Here is a 19416-nt window from a genome sequence, read left to right as displayed (position 1 = left end):
TCTGTATATACCAGGGGTGTCCAGTCTTATCCAGAAAGGGCTGGTGTGAATGCAGGTTTTCATTCCAACCAAGCAGAAGCTACACCGGAGTCTATTGAAAGCCAAGCTCAACTGGTTAAACAGGTGGAATCACATGTGGCTCCTGCTTGATTGGATTGAAAACCTGCATCCACACCGGCCCTTTGTGGATAAGATTGGACACCCCTGGTATAGATGGACCTGTTATACAGTAACACAGCTGTGAAACACATCATCAATAAGTAAAGTCGCTTTAAAGTGATGGTTCGTGAGTAAGACTGTCTCATTTGGTAAATAAGTTTGTTTTTGATTCCTCCTGTACTTGTTTCCTTTTCTCCCATCCTTTCTCTGCATCCTTAGAGGGAGGAGTAAAAAGCAGGGAAAGGAAAGCAAAGAGGAAACAATGGGTTGTAATTAAAGAAACGAGAAGCACCTTCTGTGTCAATCAATCAGTTTCAAGGAAAGAGCAGACACTACCGTTTTCTACACTCTGAAAACACAAAAAATCCTTTTAATTAACAGTTAGGACTTACAGTTGGTATATTTAATCAGGTTGGGCAGCATTTCATAAGACATTCTCACAAATTTATACATGTAATGCAGTAAGGTTTACAAGACAGAATCAGCTTTTGTATCTTTGGTCAAGTATTCCAGTTCAAGTAACCCCCAATAATGTCTCTGTAGGACATGGACCCTCGGCTCACGGCTTGGAAGGGTGGAGCAGTGTTGGCGTGTCTGGACACCACCCAGGAGTTGTGGATCCACCAGGGAGAATGGCAGAGATTTGGTGCACGCATGCTCCGTGAAAGAGCAGCCTTTGTATGGTGAAAGAGTGTGTGAGTTTGTGATGTAGGAGAATGGATAATTGTACTTGTTGCTGTATGTATTATTTGCTAAGGTAATTGCAAAACCGTGTAATGTGTAGACCACGCCATTTTATTTCACCATTGTTTTTAAAAAAGAACATACAAATATAATAAAAGGAAAGAAAAGAACTGGTCTTAGATTTTATCATCTGTACAAAATGTGAAGCCTGCTTACTATGTGGTATCCTGTTTTTTTTTCCCTTGACATCAAGGATGTGACCTGCATGTTATCAAATTCTGCCAATCATGAACCTCTGAGAACTCAGATAAACTATTTAGCTTATCAATGTCAGCACTATCATATAGCTTAAGTTACACAGATCTGAGCTATAGATACTAAGTTCTGTCAGCAGTTGTCCCAAGCTGAAAAAAGTTCAAAGAAAAAATCATTTGAAATAAAGTGTAAAAATATGACACAAAGTAAATCAGAATATAGAATCCATCACTCTAAGTATAAAATAATAAAAAATAATAAAGGGGATTTTTATTTTTAATTTCTACTGTCATTCAAGCAGTCATGTTACAAGATAAGGGGTTAGGGGTTAGTCACGTTTCTATTCCTTCCTGGTATTTCAAATTGTGGAATATATTTAACAATTTTCTTAAATGTATACCCTCAGGAAAAAGCAATAAAAGAATCTGAAAGGAAAAACAGTTAATCTGGCCTTTATCACAAGATCTGAACACCAGAGAGGTAATTACTACTTTGGGGCTTGCTTTCTGCCTTGGTAAGACAAACCATTTCTTTTGTCCAACTGCTGCACAGCATCTCTGACCTTCTGAGTTGTTTCTTTACAGCAGTATGGTTCAGACCTACATCTTGAGATTGTTACTCCTTGCTTAGTGGACAGTTGATACAGTTTCTCCAGATCTCTGGGTAGAATAATGGCCTTGCAGCCTCTGAGCTCCACTGGTATTGTGCTTCTGTGCCTACCATGCTCCAGGTGCACCACCAAGAACTTATGGTACTGCTGGGGATCATGGGCACAGCTAGCAACCAGGTTTAGTGCCAATGAGAAAAGTTCACAGGCAGATGCTGGAACAGTGTAATCTGTTATGACTGATGCCATGTTGGAATTCAAGCAGGCTGTGGAAAAGTGTGGATTTCATATTAGTTTCAATTAGGGTTAATTTGTAGACAATTTAGAACCTTTAACACTTCTTTTGGTTGTCCCTCTGCAGGGAAACGGTAGGATAAAAGAGACAAAGATGTGGAATTTAGAAGTTGAATATTTAAAGTGCACCTATTATGGTTTTGAAACATGCCTAATTTTGTTTTAAAGGTATCATACAATAGATTTACGTGTATGCTCATAATTTAAATTGCAGCATTACCTTTTTTTCCCCAGTGTCAAAAACGACTCATTAAATGATCTGTTCTAAAGGATTCCTTCTAAACTCCTCCTTTCAGAGAACATACTCTGCTCTGATTAGTCAGATGTCCCAGTCTGTTGTGATTAGTCTACCGCTGTAAGCATGTTTAAAAATAAATAAATAAATAAATAAAATAGAATACACCAACTACCATAATGGGTTTCAGCTCGCCAGACCAGAGCCGTGGCTTTTTGTTACAAATCTATGTAGGTTTGTGCAGGAAGTAAGTCTGGAATTACTAACAACTCATGTCAGCTGTTCAGAATCGGTTCCTTCATTTGGGAGTCAATAACCCTGTTTGCTGTGCACATTGATTTTTTTTTTTTTTTTTTTTATTTTTTTTTTTTTTATATACCTTGCAGACTTTTTACATTCACGAACAGCTCTATAATACACTACACGAAAGGTAATATTTGAAAAACCATAATAGGTGCATTTTACTAAAGAAACTTAAATAATTGGATTCATATAATCAAAATCTGTTAATTAACCTGAATGAACCTCCTTAAAATTCAAAATAGTTTAATTTCACTGCTCAGAGATTCACATTTTAATATTAATTTTCATAAATAAATAAATAAATTACAAATGTTCACAAAATCATGTTCAATAAATCAAATATTCAAAAAACTGTATTCAGGTTAATCATTCCAATTCTCAGATTTGATCAGTCAAATCCAGTTTGCAGAATTTACTTTGATCGGCAACGGACTCTCAATCTGATCTGGAATGAGAGTCTGTGCGTGAGACTAGTGAGATATGGGTTCCTTGCATTCCAGGCTTAGTTGCCTTTGCCTATCCCTGAGTAACCTAGATGCTTAATTTGTATATTTTTCTTAGTGAATTTAACTAAAATTTAAAAATTTGTGTCTTTTATTGCTTCCATCAGGGAGACCTTAAAGGTTCTGTATAAAACGAACCCTTTTTTGGAAACTAAGAACCATTTATTTAATGAACCTTTTGAAGAACTCTTTTCTAAGAGTGTTGTACAATATGGACAAAGGATCATATATGCAGCCCAATTCCGCTCCTTCACAAGTAATTACACAGCTACAAAGCCTGCCAATTGTATTTAGTTTCACTGAATGAGTTATTTTTTTAAACTTTGTTTCAAGCTGTAGTTTATATAATGTAAAATTATTACATATAACTGTATAGGTTCAGCAGTAAAAAGCCTGTGGAAGTGTGAAAGCATTAACAAACACTACAAATAGGCTAAACATTTGAAAGGAAATGTACCTATTGTCATGTTACCTGTGTCATTGCGGAACTCAGCGTATTGAGGAGGCAAGATGATGAGAACTTTCTCAGCACAACCCACTTGTGTGTTAAGCCACCGGAGCGGGCCCTGTTCCGCTAAACTGCCTCTCTGCCACATGTCAATGATTACATTCAGCTCTCTATGACTTTGCAATAAGTCAGCTATGGTCATCACAGCATTCTGGAACACACTGTCCACTGCAGGATACACCATAAGCACTCCAACTGATTTTGCTGTGTCTAGTCCATGCTTGAAATAGCCAGACCTCATCCGCAGTCTCCAGAAATGGCCTGGAAGTGGAGCATTTATTAATGGATTCATAAAAATTCAACATAGGTTAAGCATTGACACATATTACAGATAATGAAGGTCATGATGACAACAGAGGCTTAAGAAATGTTACTTGGTAAAATTATTTACAATAAAAAAAGTGAGTAATCCGACATTTACCCTAATTTCTGCGAAACCCCAGAGAGGAGAGAAGACACATACAGTCATGTGGAGAAAAATTAGTACACCCCATAGAAATTGTTGGCTTTTTTTTGGAATACTTGGACAAGCAAACATACAGTGAGGGAAAAAAGTATTTGATCCCCTGCTGATTTTGTACGTTTGCCCACTGACAAAGAAATGATCAGTCTATAATTTTAATGGTAGTTGTATTTGAACAGTGAGAGACAGAATAACAACAAGAAAATCCAGAAAAACGCATGTCAAAAATTTTATAAATTAATTTGCATTTTAATGAGGGAAATAAGTATTTGACCCCCTCTGCAAAACATGACTTAGTACTTGGTTTAAAAACCCTTGTTGGCAATCACAAAGGTCAGATGTTTCTTGTAGTTGGCCACCAGGTTTGCACACATCTCAGGAGCGATTTTGTCCCACTCCTCTTTGCAGATCTTCTCCAAATCATTAAGGTTTCGAGGCTGACGTTTGGCAACTCGAACCTTCAGCTCTCTCCACAGATTTTCTATGGGATTTAGGTCTGGAGACTGGCTAGGTCACTCCAGGACCTTAATGTGCTTCTTCTTGAGCCACTCCGTTGTTGCCTTGTCCGTGTGTTTTGGGTCATTGTCATGCTGGAATACCCATCCACGACCCATTTTCAATGCCCTGGCTGAGGGAAGGAGGTTTTCACCCAAGATTTGACGGTACATGGCCCCGTCCATCGTCCCTTTGATGCGGTGAAGTTGTCCTGTCCCCTTAGCAGAAAAACACCCCCAAAGCATAATGTTTCCACCTCCATGTTTGATGGTGAGGATGGTGTTCCAGGGGTCATAGGCAGCATTCTTCCTCCTCCAAACACGGCGAGTTGAGTTGATGCCAAAGAGCTCCATTTTGGTCTCATCTGACCTCAACACTTTCACCCAGTTGTCCTCTGAATCATTCAGATGTTCATTGGCAAACTTCAGACGGGCATGTATATGTGCTTTCTTGAGCAGCGGACCTTGCGCGCGCTGCAGAATTTCAGTCCTTCACGGCGTAGTGTGTTACCAGTTGTTTTCTTGGTGACTATGGTCCCAGCTGCCTTGAGATCATTGACAAGATCCTCCCGTGTAGTTCTGGGCTGATTCCTCACTGTTCTCATGATCAATGCAACTCCACGAGGTGAGATCTTGCATGGAGCCCCAGGCCGAGGGAGATCGACAGTTCTTTTGTGCTTCTTCCATTTGCGAATAATCGCACCTATTCTATTTTTGATTGTAGAAGCATGCACTCTGACACCAACAGTTGCAAGACTTACTAGCAGATCCTGTGATGAAATTTTGGGGTTCTTGGGACTTCTTTTTACATCAGACGGTCTGTTCTTTGGCTGAATTTGCTGGGCTGGCCAGTCCTTGACAAATGGGAAGTTGTTTGAAATCTGCACCATTTGTACATTATTTTCCTTATAGTGGAATGATGTACTTCAAATAATTTGGAGATCTTTTTAAATCCTTTGTCAGACTCATGGGCATCCACAATCTTTTTTCTGAAGGCCTTATAGAACTCTTTAGATCTTGGCATGATGACACCACATACCCCATTAGCAAAGGGAACACCAGACCAGTGTTGGGTAAGTGACTCAAAATAAAAGTAATCCACTACACATTACTAATTACTACTTTAAAATTGTAATTTGATTACATTATAGCATGTAAAAAGTAATCATATTTACTTTACTTTCAAGTTACTTTCAAAACCTGAAAACCTACAGAAATACACTACAAAGTGAAATCCAGTTCTTTCTGTAATTTTAGCACATGTATCATATATGACCTGATCAGAAAGTCGGATTTATCATAAATCTTGCCTTGGCTCGTTGTAGGACAACCAGACCGATAAAATATGAAACTTTTCTAACTAGGCTAGTTTGTTGTTGCTAGCCAAGGGGACGCACAACTAAGCTATCATTGTATGGGCTGTTACAGTTCCATACAAAGTACATTATATTTCCTTATGCTCTGCTCCTATCATGTTCATGTAAACTGCAACTCATATAGACATTTACACAGCCTGTTTTCTTGCTCAGCATGAGAGGATGTTAGGGTTTCAGTTTCAACCCTTTTACTGGTTTAAAAAGAAAATTTGGCATGTATCCATTTTTCCTCACACTAACTGTGTGAGCTAGCGTTTGGCAGAATTGAGAGCTGTCAGCCAATAAGACACAAGTGTTTCCAAATTTTTTCCTGTAAACCCTGTCTGGTTGGTCTTTTCTCCGTTCAGTGAAGATATAAAATTATAACACTACCGTCTTCTTTTACTGACGTTCAGTTACGTACTGACAAACCGCTCCAAGTGGAGAATTATTCGGGGCTACAGCCTTGAATGCACATGCCAGGTTATGCCCTGAGCAAACGTGATTATTTTAAAAATCCATTTTATTTAACATTGTTCTCTTAACAATAAATTTGTAACGGAAGTAACGTAATTTTATTGACATCAGTAACTGTAATCTGTCACAAACCTCGAAACGGTACAGAAGCAGGAGCGGGAGGCGGGTGAAGAGCGTAGGATCGGGAAGTTCAAGAAGCATAGTCGTAGAGTAGGCAAGGGTCAAGAGATCGGACGAACAATACACACAGGGATATCCGGAAAGCGTAGTCGAGACTGAAAACAAGGGTCAATGATCACGAGAAACAAACGAACTAGAACGGCTTGGTAACGCAGAGAACTAAGCTACTGAGCGTATACTTCGCGTAGATTCTGGGTGGATGTCTTCCATAAGTACTAGTGTGTGTGTGTGTGTGTGTGTGTGTGTGTGTGTGTGTGTGTGTGAGATTGGTGCCAGGTGTGTCTGATCAGAACTCCGGGGATGGTGAGCGCATGCGTGCCTGAGAAGTGAGTATTGCATCTTGGGAATTTGAGTTCTGATCAGACCGAGCTGTGACAGAACCCCCCCCCCCCAAAGGGCTCACTCCGGGAGCTGAGTTCTTTCTCGGCCTCCCCCGGGGTCGTGGACCTGGGAGATGAGGATGAGTGATGTGAAAGTCCTTGGTAAGCTGTGGATCCAGTATATCCTGCTTGGGAACCCAGCACTGTTCCTCAGGCCCGTAACCTTCCCACTCGACCAAATACTCCAGCTTGCCCCTCCTGTGTCTAGATTTGAGGATGTTCTTGACGCGGTAAGCCGGTTGTCCATCAATTTCCAGAGGGGTCGGAGGAGTTTCAGCTGGTACTTCGGTGGCTAGAGGACCGTTGACAACAGGTTTGAGACGTGATACGTGGAATGAAGGGGAGATGCGGCTGTGTCGTCGCAGTTCCAGACGGTAGGTGACTTCATTGACTCGCTTGAGGATCTTGAATGGTCCAGTGTATCTTGGCGCTATTTTTTTTTTTTTTTTTTTACAGCCATGAGCTTGTCTCAAGTCCTTTGTGGACAACCACACCCGATCGCCTGGTTGGTAATTAGGGTGTTCTTTGCGGCGGTGATCTGCTTTGTGTTTGTACATGTCTGTGGTTTCCTTCAGGCGTCGGTGGGTGTCAGCCCAGACACACTCGAACGCTTTGAACCAGTGGTCAACGGCCGGAGCTGCGGTGGGGGTTGCGTTCCACGGGAACAGTGGAGGTTGGTAACAGAGCACGCACTGGAAAGGAGTGAGATTGGTAGCCGAATGACGTAGTGAGTTCTGGGCGTACTCGGCCCATGGCAAGAACTTGCTCCACTCCTCTGGGTTATTGGCAAAGAAAGTACGGAGGAATCACCCCAGTTCCTGATTGACTCGTTCGGCTTGTCCATTGGCTTGTGGGTGATAACCGGAGGAGAGATTCACTGTCACTCCCATCTTGGTCATGAAGCTGGACCACGCTCTGGAGGTAAACTGCGGGCCCCTGTCACTGACAATCTCCTCCGGAATGCCGTAATACCTGAACACAAGCTGGAATAGAAGTTTGGCTGTCCTGAATGCAGTGGGGAGAGCGGGTAAGGGAATGAAACGTACGGATTTGGAGAACCGGGCCACTGTGACTAGAACTGTGGTATCTCCTTGGGATCTAGGCAGGTCTGTTACGAAATCTACAGATATGTGTGACCATGGGCGTTCGGGTATAGGTAAGGGCTTGAGCCTCCCCGCTGGGAGGGTCCGAGGTACTTTACTCTGTGCGCACGATGAGCAGGACGTCACCACCTTGTGTATATCTCCTTCCATATTGGGCCACCAGTATTTCTCTTCTAGGAGATGGTGTGTGCGTTGTGTTCCTGGATGTCCTGTACCGAGTACCGTGTGTGCCCAGATGATGAGTTCTTGGCGGTACTCTTCGGGTACAAATAGTTTGTTCGGAGGACACTTTACGGGTACTTGGGACTGGGGAATCTGCTCTAGTTCCGCGTCCAGCTCCCACTCTAGCGCACTGATAACACATGAAGGACGAATGATGTACTCCTCATGCTCGTTGACTCGTTCTGACTGGTCGAGACGAGACAGAGCATCAGCTTTTGTGTTCTTGGACCCGGGTCTGTAGGATAACGTGAAATGAAATCTGGTGAAGAATAGGGCCCATCGGGCCTGGCGGGGTGTGAGGCGCTTTGCAGTGCGAAGGTACTCCAGGTTCTTGTGGTCTGTGAAGATGACAAATGGATGTGTAGCCCCCTCTAACCAGTGTCTCCACTCTTCCAGCGCTAACTTAACTGCCAAGAGTTCCCGATTTCCCACATCGTAGTTACTCTCGGCGGGGGAAAGCTTCCGCGAGAAGAAGGCCACCGGATGGAGTTTTGGCTTCTCTCCAAATCGTTGGGACAGAATGGCTCCTACCCCGGTCTCTGACGCATCCACCTCCACTATAAACGGTCTGGATGGGTCCGGATGTTTGATGATGGGTGCAGTAGTGAAGGCTTTCTTGAGCTTGTCGAAGGCGGATTGGGCAGTTGAATTCCATGCCAGACGTTTGGGTTTCCCCTTTAGCAGGGACGTGAGGGGGTTGGCGATGGCACTGAAATTCCTGATAAACCTCCTGTAGAAGTTCGCAAACCCCAGAAACCTTTGTAGTTCCTTGACCGTCGTGGGTGTGGGCCAGCTTACTACCGCCTGGACCTTTTCTTGGTCCATGGAGATCCCCTCGGGGCTGATAACGTATCCCAGAAATGCAATGGTGGTTCTATGGAATTCGCACTTCTCGGCTTTAACATATAACTGGTGACGGAGCAGTCGTTGTAGAACTTGGCGAACGTGGTGAACATGTTCTTCCCGGGAGTCAGAGTATATCAGAATGTCATCGATGTAGGCGATCACATGGCGTCCCAGCATGTCACGTAACACGTTGTTAATTAAACATTGGAAGACCGAGGGAGCGTTAGAAAGCCCATACGGCATGACCTGATACTCATAGTGACCTGAAGTTGTACTGAACCCAGTCTTCCATTCATCTCCCTCTCGAATCCGGACCAGGTTGTATGCACTGCGTAAGTCCAGTTTCGTGAAGATGGTGGCCGTGCGTAACTGTTCCAGAGCGGATGGTACTAGTGGGAGTGGGTAGCGGTACTTGACGCAACATTGGTTTAGTCCTCGGTAGTCGATGCAAGGTTGTAAACCTCCTCCCTTTTTCTCAACGAAGAAAAACCCCGCGGATGCTGGAGAAGTGGATGGTCGTATATACCCTTGGTGCAATGCCTCCTGAATGTATTCTTCCATGGCCTTTTGCTCAGTGATCGTTAAAGGATAGACCCTCCCTCGTGGTGGTGTAGTGCCTGGGAAGCAAATCGATAGCGCAGTCGTAATCACGGTGGGGAGGTAGTCCGCTAGCCTTCTTCTTACTGAATACTTCTATGAGGTCGTGGTAAACACTGGGGATCAGAACGTTGTCTGCCCTGTCCGGGCTTTCAATGGATGTGGATGCTACGGGGATCACAGGGACTTGAAGACAGTGATTCACACAGTGAGCTGACCAGCGAGTGATTTCCCTCTGATTCCACAAAATTTGTGGATTGTGATGTTCGAGCCAAGGGAGACCGAGAACCACTGGGTGCCGGGCAGTCACAATAACATGGAACGTGATCTTCTCCTGATGAAGGGCGCTGGTGCGGAGGTTAATATGTTCGGTACAGTGGGTGATTAAGCCATCTCCTATGGGGGCCCCATCAATGGCTTGAACACGGCGGGGGGTGCAGAGAGGACGAACGGGGATGTTATATTGGAGTATGGTCTCCTGGTCAATGAAGTTCCCCACCGCTCCCGAATCGATCAGCGCTTCTAAAATACAGGAAACACTTGAGTAACCCAATATAACGGGCAATATGAAGGCAGACCGAACAGAGTGCTGGGTAATGGGTTCGAAACTTACCCCTGCCTGAGGTGGTCTGGCAGTTTTGGTTTCCCCTCGGGTAGAGCCCTGTTTGAGAGGGCATTGTTGCACGAAGTGGCCCTTCTCACCGCAGTAGAAACAGTGTTCACGGCGCCGTCGTTCTCTTTCCTGCATGCTCACCCGAGTCTGTCCCAGCTGCATGGGTTCACTAGGGCTCTCAGATGTCGGTGCTTCCCACTCACCGCACGGGGCGGCGGCTACATAGTAGACGATCCAGGCGGATAGCTACGTTGATGAGTGAGTCGAGGGTCAGCTGATCATCGCGGCACGCCAGCTCCGTTAAGATGTCAGCATATAATCCTCGGCGAAACATAGCTTTTAGAGCGGGTTGATTCCATCCGCTCCGGGCGGCCACAGTGCGAAATTCGAGGGCATAATCCGCCACACTACGTGATCCCTGCACCAAGGACAATAAGTCCTCCCCAGTCTCCCGGCTGTCTGGAGGGTGATCAAATACAGTGCGGAAGCGTGAGGTTAGCTGCTCAAACGTGCTGATACGGTTCCCCTCCTGTTCCCATTCCGCGGTAGCCTAGAAGAGAGCTTTCCCGGTTAAAAGTTCCATGAAGTGGACTATCTTCTGATTCTCCGTTATGTCTGGGTACGTGGAAAAAAACAGGGAGCACTGGAGTAGAAAACCTCGACAGCGTGCGGGATCTCCATCATACTTCTCCGGCGCTGGAGTGGGAGGTAAGCGTGGGGTCGGCGCCGTAGAAGACGGCGCAGCTTGATTTAACTGAGCTACCTGCTCAGTTAGGTGGGCGAGACGGCGATCATGTTCACTAATCATCCGGCCATGTCCCTCGATGGCGTGCGGCCAGCGATCTCCCTCTGCTTCCATTAGTCGGCGAAGTATTCTGTCACAAACCTCGAAACGGTACGGAAGCAGGAGCGGGAGGCGGGTGAAGAGCGTAGGATCGGGAAGTTCAAGAAGCGTAGTCGTAGAGTAGGCAAGGGTCAAGAGATCGGACGAACAATACACACGGGGATATCCGGAAAGCGTAGTCGAGACTGAAAAGAAGGGTCAAGGATCACGAGAAACAAACGAAGTAGAACGGCTTGGTAACGCAGAGAACTAAGCTACTGAGCGTATACTTCGCGTAGATTCTGGGTGGATGTCTTCCCTAAGTATTTCAATTTTTCACGAATTACCACAGATTTTCCGCAGATTTGGGCAAAGACAATGTGCCATGTGACATCATGACAACACGCATTCAGCCAAAGTCATCTTCAATTCACATGCGTCGCACATGAATACGGCCAAAAGGTCTCATTTACCAACAAACATCATGGCGAAAGACCACACAAATTATACAACTGAGAGTTTGCCAAAAATCAAGTAGTTTTCTGCAAAAAAGCACAAAAAATCTCCCAAATTGCATCGCAAATTTTGAAAAATGTTGCAGCAAAATCAAGCTTTTTGGCCGGAACAATCACAAAAACAGGCTGCAAAATCCTGTATGGACTGATAGGGTATCAACTTATTAATAGGCATTGTTTCAAAGATTATCAAATGTTTGCTTGTCAAAATACATCAACAAAGCCAACCATTTCCATGGGGTGTACTTATTTTTTTCACATGACTGTATAATTGCAGTTGTAACACTACAAAATGTGGAAAAGAACAAAGCTGTGAGTACTTCTACAAGTACTCCAAGACACCAATACAGACCATCACTTGAAAATTGTCTGCTCTTGCCTCCATGTGGATACTGTTACATTTTCAAGCTCACTTAAATCAGAACAGCTCTAAATTGTCTACAGACCAAAGGAAAAATTCCAGCAGAAAAAGAATGGTGGAAGACCAGTATACAATTAATTAACAAACAGTATATCATCATCATCTCAAGTGAAGTGCACAGGTATATAAATAAATAAATTAATTAATTAATAAATAAATAAACGACTTACAGATAAATAACAAAATAATGGCTACTGCACACACAATGCTGATCAGCAGGACAGAAGGTTCCCATTCCTTTGGTCCTGGAAAGAAATGCCACACTTGCTTATGACTGCATCACAGTTTAAAGATGCATATCAATTAATAGTTGCGCTGATGTTTTACCTTCTCTTGGTGCAGCTGTAGATGGGATAAAATATACAACAAATCAAAAACAATCAGTTGTAAAAATAGGATATTCAATCTCTTAAATTTGTAAAGATAAATATCTACATTATAAAAATAAATCCACCATTTCTCTACTAATTTACTGTTTAATTACTTTATGTTCTGTTTATTTTCCTGATTAACTGTTTATTTGCTGTTCATCTGAATGTCAGGTCAGCAGAACAGCTCATGTACAGAAGGGCTGTGAGGTACCATCACCTTCCCTAAGCCCTACAGTTCTACAAAATCTGAAATTTGACAATGTTGATGTGCAAAGATAAAAAGCAAGCATTTGGGACATTAATTTTCAAACATTGAGTGATTCCCATTCCATGTGCTGAAAACTGCACTAATAGGAGACAACTATCATTTATGTCCTGCAAATAAAATTTTGATAAGCTTGACCTGAATCACCCAGAGTTTTGTACATTCAGATTTTGGTTTTTTTACATTGTATTGGTCATCTCAACAGAACACTGGAATACTTACCTTGACAGGTTACGTTGTGGTAAACCGATTTGCATGTAAATCCACAATGCTCAAAAAATGGTGTTATCTGCAATGATAAGATTGAGGTCTATAGTAACATATTACCTAAAAGATTAATAATGTGGCTACTGTAATACCAAAGTTTTAACAAATTAATTTTAAAATGGATGGACACCAGGACACACCCATATTGTAAGATTGTCACATGGCCCCGAATAGTTCAGGTTTGCTTTAAGTGTTTGAATTTCTCCATTCTATGAGACAAATAGAAAACAAACAGCATTTATTATAAAAAGTGCCTCAAACAAAGAGGTTTACAAATAATCCAACCACAAATTAGAAAGTACCTAAGCATTACATACCACTGTCACCTTAGCAAAGCTTAGAATATGCGTTTTTCTTCGCAGTCTGATCTCGTACATCTCTGATTTCATGTGAGAATCAAATTTGACTTGTATTTCATCCTTCATCTGGACTGCAGCAATGTTCCAGTGCTCTGATAAGATAAGTAATAAAATGGTTGAACAGTGCACAATCTGTCTCTAGCTAATTAATTAATACAACACCTTTCAAAATAATTATTTGTAATTATTTGGAAGTTATTATCTAGAGAGATGGAAAAACAAACAGGTTTGGCTTAAACGGGTTCCAAACTTTTTTTGTGATGTCTTCCATGTATTTGTTAAATTCCAGAACTAGCATTGATCTATAAGCACAGCAGGTAGCATTGCTGCCTCGCAACTCAGGTTTCCTAGTTTGATCCTCAGCTTGGGTTACTGTTTGTGTTTCATGTGGGTTTGATGGATTGGCTACAATAAATGTGAATGTGTTTGTGAATGTCTGCATGCATGATGCCCTGTGATGTCCTGACCCATACAGTCCAGAGTGTGTTCCTGATTTGCAACCATTGTTCCCGATATAGACTCTGAATCTGCCTTGACCCTGACCAGGATAAAGTGGTTACTGAAGATCAATGAATGAATGATTGTTTTGTTGAGGATCTTTGAATCCATGACCTCTCTAGTCAATAGACTAGACTAGAAATTTTAACAGTAACGGACATCACGTTAATGATATCACTATGTTAGCTGTTATTAGGATACAGTAACTCATGAACACTCATGAAATTAATATTATGTATGCTTTATATTTCTTAAATTTAACATCAAATGGTTTTACCTCTTAAACCGGTTTGCTTAGGCAGCCAATTATGGAGTTCAATTAAACTTTGTATTCTATTCCAGACTTTTCCATTCTGCAACTTATTATTAAAGTGCACAGCGACATTTATTTATTATTAATAACAATGTGGTAGTACATCAGATTTCAGGCCCTGATTACCATACAATTGCATGCTTCCATCGGTTGGCGTAGGAAGGGCCGTGTTTAAACATGTTGAATGATCCTTCATCCGTTCATCATCACATTCTGTGGGGGCCAAAGAAACATTACAACATATTTGAAGAAGTATAAATGATCTGAAATAAACTCACAATAGAAAAACTGCATGATTCTTTAAGTATGTTTAGAAAAAACTAACCAGGTGCTTGTATCTTTGCCTGCTTTGAATATCTGGATTGCATGTCAGGCAGTGCTGGAGGAAGATTATAGACATCTACTTGGTAAGAGTGGCTGGGTTCAATATTGACATCTGTGGCTGTGAAATTGAACCAAAGCTAGATAATACAAAGGGAATATTATAAGTGAATATATGGGTTAGAGAACGTGGGCAGCACCTAAAGCAGTATAATAAAAAGTTTTTATACGAAATTATTCAAGAAAGCTGAGCTTATGAATAAACGTTGTTAAAGCAAGAATAAGTTGTTGAAGCAACTGGAAAGATCATATAATGAAGATCATATAATGTGTAATTAGGTGCTTTAAAAATGTGTATTTGCCTTATGTTGAAAATAAACATGTTGAAAATTACATGATGAAACACACTGCCTCTTCTAAAAAATTCCTCTGCAATATCTGTCTTTTACAATTTTAAAGTTATATATATATATATATATATATATATATATATATATATATATATATATATATATATATATATATATATATATATTTTTATCCAATACAGCATTTAACCAAATAACACTGAAGGTCTTACCTGCTTTAAATCACCAGTGTGGACCTGTTTTGAAGTAAATGGAGGTTGATATCCACATCTGTATCTCACCGTGTTCACTTTTATCCATGTGCCAGTAATACTTTGAATACTTCCTAGAAAAGAAACATTCCAGTGGTTCTTCCAACTTTGTGGGATTTTGGTGACAGTCAAATTTTCAGCAAAGAAAGCAAGCACACATCCAAAGGTGAATATAAAAACAGAAGCCTCAATATATTATTGCTAACATTGCAAGGCAAAAATCATACTTAACGTATGTGACCTGCAAGGAAAAGTTTCATCATAATGTTTCACAATCTTTAATCTTTGTTTCCCATTCTTACCTTAATGTCTTTTTTTTCTTTTCTTTTTTTTTTTTTTTGCTTATATTAACATATGAGAATCTATACAATGCTGTTGTGCTACATTGAACATAGAACAGCTGAAGATGTGTGTACATCATAACTTTAAATGTTAAATGTTAGGCATTTTATCACAGGCTCTATTTCTAGTTGAAAAACAGGTCAAATGTACCATTTTCTTAATAAATATCAGAAATCATAGTACTTACCGTCAATGTATATAGACCATGTTATGTTGAGAGCAAGAGATGCTGGAGCCCCATTCAGAGAAGTAAGTTGAACTTTAAGATCATGTAGTGGAGAAGGATTGGGTTTGCATGGTGTCCAACATTCATCAGGGTTTAAATCTTCAACAGAATTTTAAAAATATATATACATTATTTCTACAGATACCCAGTCCACGACCAAAAATGTCTATTGGTAATCATTTATAATGGAGTAGATTAAACACAAAAATAATCCAGTTTATTGTGATTGGGTCACTGGATTCAATTATGTTGATATTTAATTTTCTGTGTTGTTTAGGGCTCAAATGTGCCTCTACTTAAGCTTTAACTTGAAACTACTTGAGGAAGCATGTTCTCCATATTTGGTACATGCATTATATGAGCAAAAGTATGTGACCTAACCATCACACCCATATGTGGGTCTTCCCCAAAATGTTGCCACAAGGTAGGAAGCACACAATTGTCTAGAATGTCTTTATATGGTATAACATGAAGCTATAACAGTAAAACCACTAACAGGTTACTTGAATAACAACATTGATTATCTTGTTACAATGGCACCTGTGAACAGTCAGTTCTCGAAGTTGAAGCAGGGAAAATGGGCAAATGTAAGGATCTGAGAGATTTTAACAAGGACCAGATTTTGATGGTTAGATGGGCCAGACCATCTCCAAACCTGCAGGTCTTGTGGGGTGTTCCAGGTAGGCAGTGGGTAGTACCTTCCAAAAGTTGTTCATGGAAGGACAACTGGGGAACTGGCGACAGGGTCATGGGCACCCAAGGGTCACTGATGCACATGGGGAGCGAAGGCTAGTCTGTATTGTCCAATCCAAAAGAAGAGCTACTGTAGCACAAATTTGTGAAAAAGTTAATGCTGGATATTTTAGAAAGATGTCAGAACATACAGTGCGATGCTGCTTGCAGTGTATGGAATTGCATAGCTGCAGACTGGTCAGAGTGCCCATGCTGATTCCTGTCCATTGCTGAAAGCACCTACAATGGGCACGTTAGCTTCAGAACTGGACTATGGAGCAATGGAAGAAGGTGGCCTGGTCTGAATCATGTTTTCTTTTACATCATGTGGATGGCTGGGTGCATGTGCATCTTGGCATTACTTTGACACATACCACCTACCGTGACATTGTTGCAGACCAAGTACACCCCTTTATGGCAACAGTATTTCCTAATGGCTGTGGCGTCTTTCAGCAATATAATGCTCCCTGCCACACTGCAAAACTTGTTCAGAAATGGTTTGAGGAACGTGATAGAGTTCAAGGTGTTGACTTGGCCTCCAAATTCCCCAGATCTCAATCTGATTGAGCATCTTTAGGAAGTGCTGGACAAACAAGTCAGATCCCTGGAGGCCCCACCTCACAACTTACACGACTTAAAGGATCTGTTGCTAACCATTTTGTGCATTTAAAATGGGTTGCTGGAGAAAAAAAAAAACACCATTGTGTGCATACAGTATATATAGTTTTAATAAAGCTGAACAGGTCAGTAAATAGTGAGATACAAACGAAAGCTAAAGTAAAGCAGAGCTAGATGCACACTCCAGACTTTAGCAAATTCCACCATCTAAAGTATCTACATCTTTCTCTACTGGGAGTCTGTGATTTATAACCAAAGCGATCATGTTAACAGTCATTTAGTGTGTTAGATTAGAGTTGTGACCGAACTGTTTAGGAAGGTACAGTATTGGCAAACAGAAAGGCATTCTACAGACATTGCTGGTAGAGCATCACAGAAATTTAAATTGGCATGAGTGTCGTGGTCAGGTATGATCATGTAGCTTCTGATGGTCAAAAGTTTGTGGACACCTGACCATCACAATCATATGTTGGCCTTCCTCAAACTGTTGCCACAAAGTTGAAAGCAAGAATTGGCTAGAATATATTTGTTTGCTGCGACATTAATACTTCTCTTAGAATTAAGGGGCGTAGCCCAAACCTGAGAATCTATGAATGCTTTTCTAAACAGCAATGTATTTATAAATCTTGTTAATTAAACCCTGTTTCCTGCGGCTCAAATTCGACTACTCGAAAAAGACAAATAGAGAATTAAAACTGGGATAACAGCTTGGTTAAATTGATAACTAATTTCATTCCAAAAGGATGCACATCACTTACCATTTGTTTTGGTACATGTTACAACCTGTGTAGAATAAAAAAGAAAAAAGGTACAAGTCAACAACAATAACAGCAAAAACAATCATTAAAAAAAAAATTATACGTGTGAATTACTAATTTTAAGTTTACAACCTGTCTACATTACTTACTATATTAAGAGCACTGGTGTCAGCAGCTGCCAGATGAAGCAGACAGAGGCAAAATACACTTCTGATGCTGACTAACAGCTCCATTGCAGGAATGTGAGAGTCTACAAAGAGCCACATGAAAAGATTTCTGACACTACTTCAGAGATCTGTACCTAGCAGCTAGATAAACTGAGTTTTTTTCCGGTTTTTTTTAATTTATTTATTTATTTTTTTGTCTTTTGCTCCACCTCTTTTGTGCTTGGTCATGCCCACTAAAATAGTCCCCTCTAACTCAGACACTGTATATTGTTTAAAATATGCTATTTAAATCCAGATAAAATGCTTATATAACATAATCTATTAATATACAGACTTCTGTGAAAGTATTGTAACAACAAGGTCAATGCTTTTGTTTTTGCTATACAATGAAGACATTTGGGTGTAAAATCAAAAGATGCATGAGACAATAAATCAGAATTTCAGTTTTCATTTCCTGATATTTAAATCTAGATGTGTTAAACAATTTACAACATGGCATTTGTGGTGGCTGACTACCCAATTTTAATATGAGCAAAAGTATTCCAACAGATATTCTTTAAAAAAAAAAAAAAAAGAAAGAAAGTAAATAACACTTAATATTTGGTTGCATATCCCTTGCTTGCAATAACTGCATCAAGCCAATGACCCAGTGATATCACCAAACTGTTGCATTCTTCTTTTGTGATGCTTTTCCAGGCATGTACTGCAAGAGAGAAATAGTTTGTATATAATGTAACCTTAGTTTTGACAGGTATAGGTCAAAGGTCAAAAAGATACATATTCTCACTCTCTATATCTAGATCAAAGGTCATGATCATAAAAATATTTATAGTTATGTTAAATCGGGCTCACATACATTCCTGACACAAACGTTACCGTACATGGTACAGCCATATGTATTCCAGACACCCACACACGTTGCACACATGTTCTTTCTTTTCACATAGACTATGAAACACTCTGAGGTAGGTCATAAAAATATATATAGTTATGTTAAATCTGGATCACATACATTCCTGACACAAACGTTACCATACCTGGTACGGCCATATGTATTCCAGACACCCACACACGTTGCACACATGTTCTTTCTAACACTCTGAGGTAGGTCATAAAAATATATATAGTTATGTTAAATCGGGTTCCCATCTATTCCTGACACAAACGTTACTAGTTATGTTAAATCGGGATCCCATCCATTCCTGACACAAATGTTACTATACATGGAATGGCCATGTGTATTACACACAGACATCCAAACAAAAATATGACACACACAAACACACTTTATTTTCACATTATTTAAAAGGAATTTAAGTGTTATGTACTAAATTACCATAATTATGAACAAAAGTTGTTAAGTTGACAATCATTTTTAAAATTACGTTTCTCCATTTAGATTGTCTGCAGTAGAATGCAGTCTTTTAAACCAGGAAAAATGACTGCCTTTAAGTTTTATAACAATAGTAAGTAAAATCCAGTGTGATTTACATTACAAATCTCATACGTAACATCTCTGCAGG

At 40.7% G+C, this 19416-nt stretch overlaps 2 protein-coding genes across 2 annotated transcripts in view; one reads left to right on the top strand and one right to left on the bottom strand.

The window, feature by feature from the left end:
• The window catches only part of actr8 (actin related protein 8), a 9666-nt gene extending 8653 nt beyond the window's left edge, over positions 1-1013 (top strand). The window contains exon 13 of the mRNA XM_017468581.3: positions 703-1013. Within this exon, the coding sequence (XP_017324070.1) occupies positions 703-846 (144 nt within the window). The 3' untranslated portion in view covers positions 847-1013. The remainder of the gene's footprint in view (positions 1-702) is intronic.
• LOC108265840 (interleukin-17 receptor B) lies at positions 761-19416 on the bottom strand. Its single transcript, XM_017468583.3, has 13 exons — positions 17876-19416; positions 17727-17751; positions 15580-15717; positions 15012-15124; positions 14436-14571; positions 14237-14323; positions 13258-13391; positions 13081-13149; positions 12896-12962; positions 12365-12379; positions 12208-12282; positions 3513-3809; positions 761-1971 (listed from the first exon to the last, which is right to left on the bottom strand). Exons 1-13 carry the CDS (start codon positions 17990-17992, stop codon positions 1586-1588), a joined length of 1659 nt encoding a protein of 552 aa, XP_017324072.1. The 5' UTR covers positions 17993-19416; the 3' UTR covers positions 761-1585.

This window comes from Ictalurus punctatus, chromosome 5 (genome assembly GCF_001660625.3).
Source record: "Ictalurus punctatus breed USDA103 chromosome 5, Coco_2.0, whole genome shotgun sequence".
Taxonomy (NCBI): domain Eukaryota; kingdom Metazoa; phylum Chordata; class Actinopteri; order Siluriformes; family Ictaluridae; genus Ictalurus; species Ictalurus punctatus.
The sequence above is the reverse complement of the archived record's forward strand: the minus strand, read 5'-3'. Positions and strand labels throughout refer to the sequence as shown.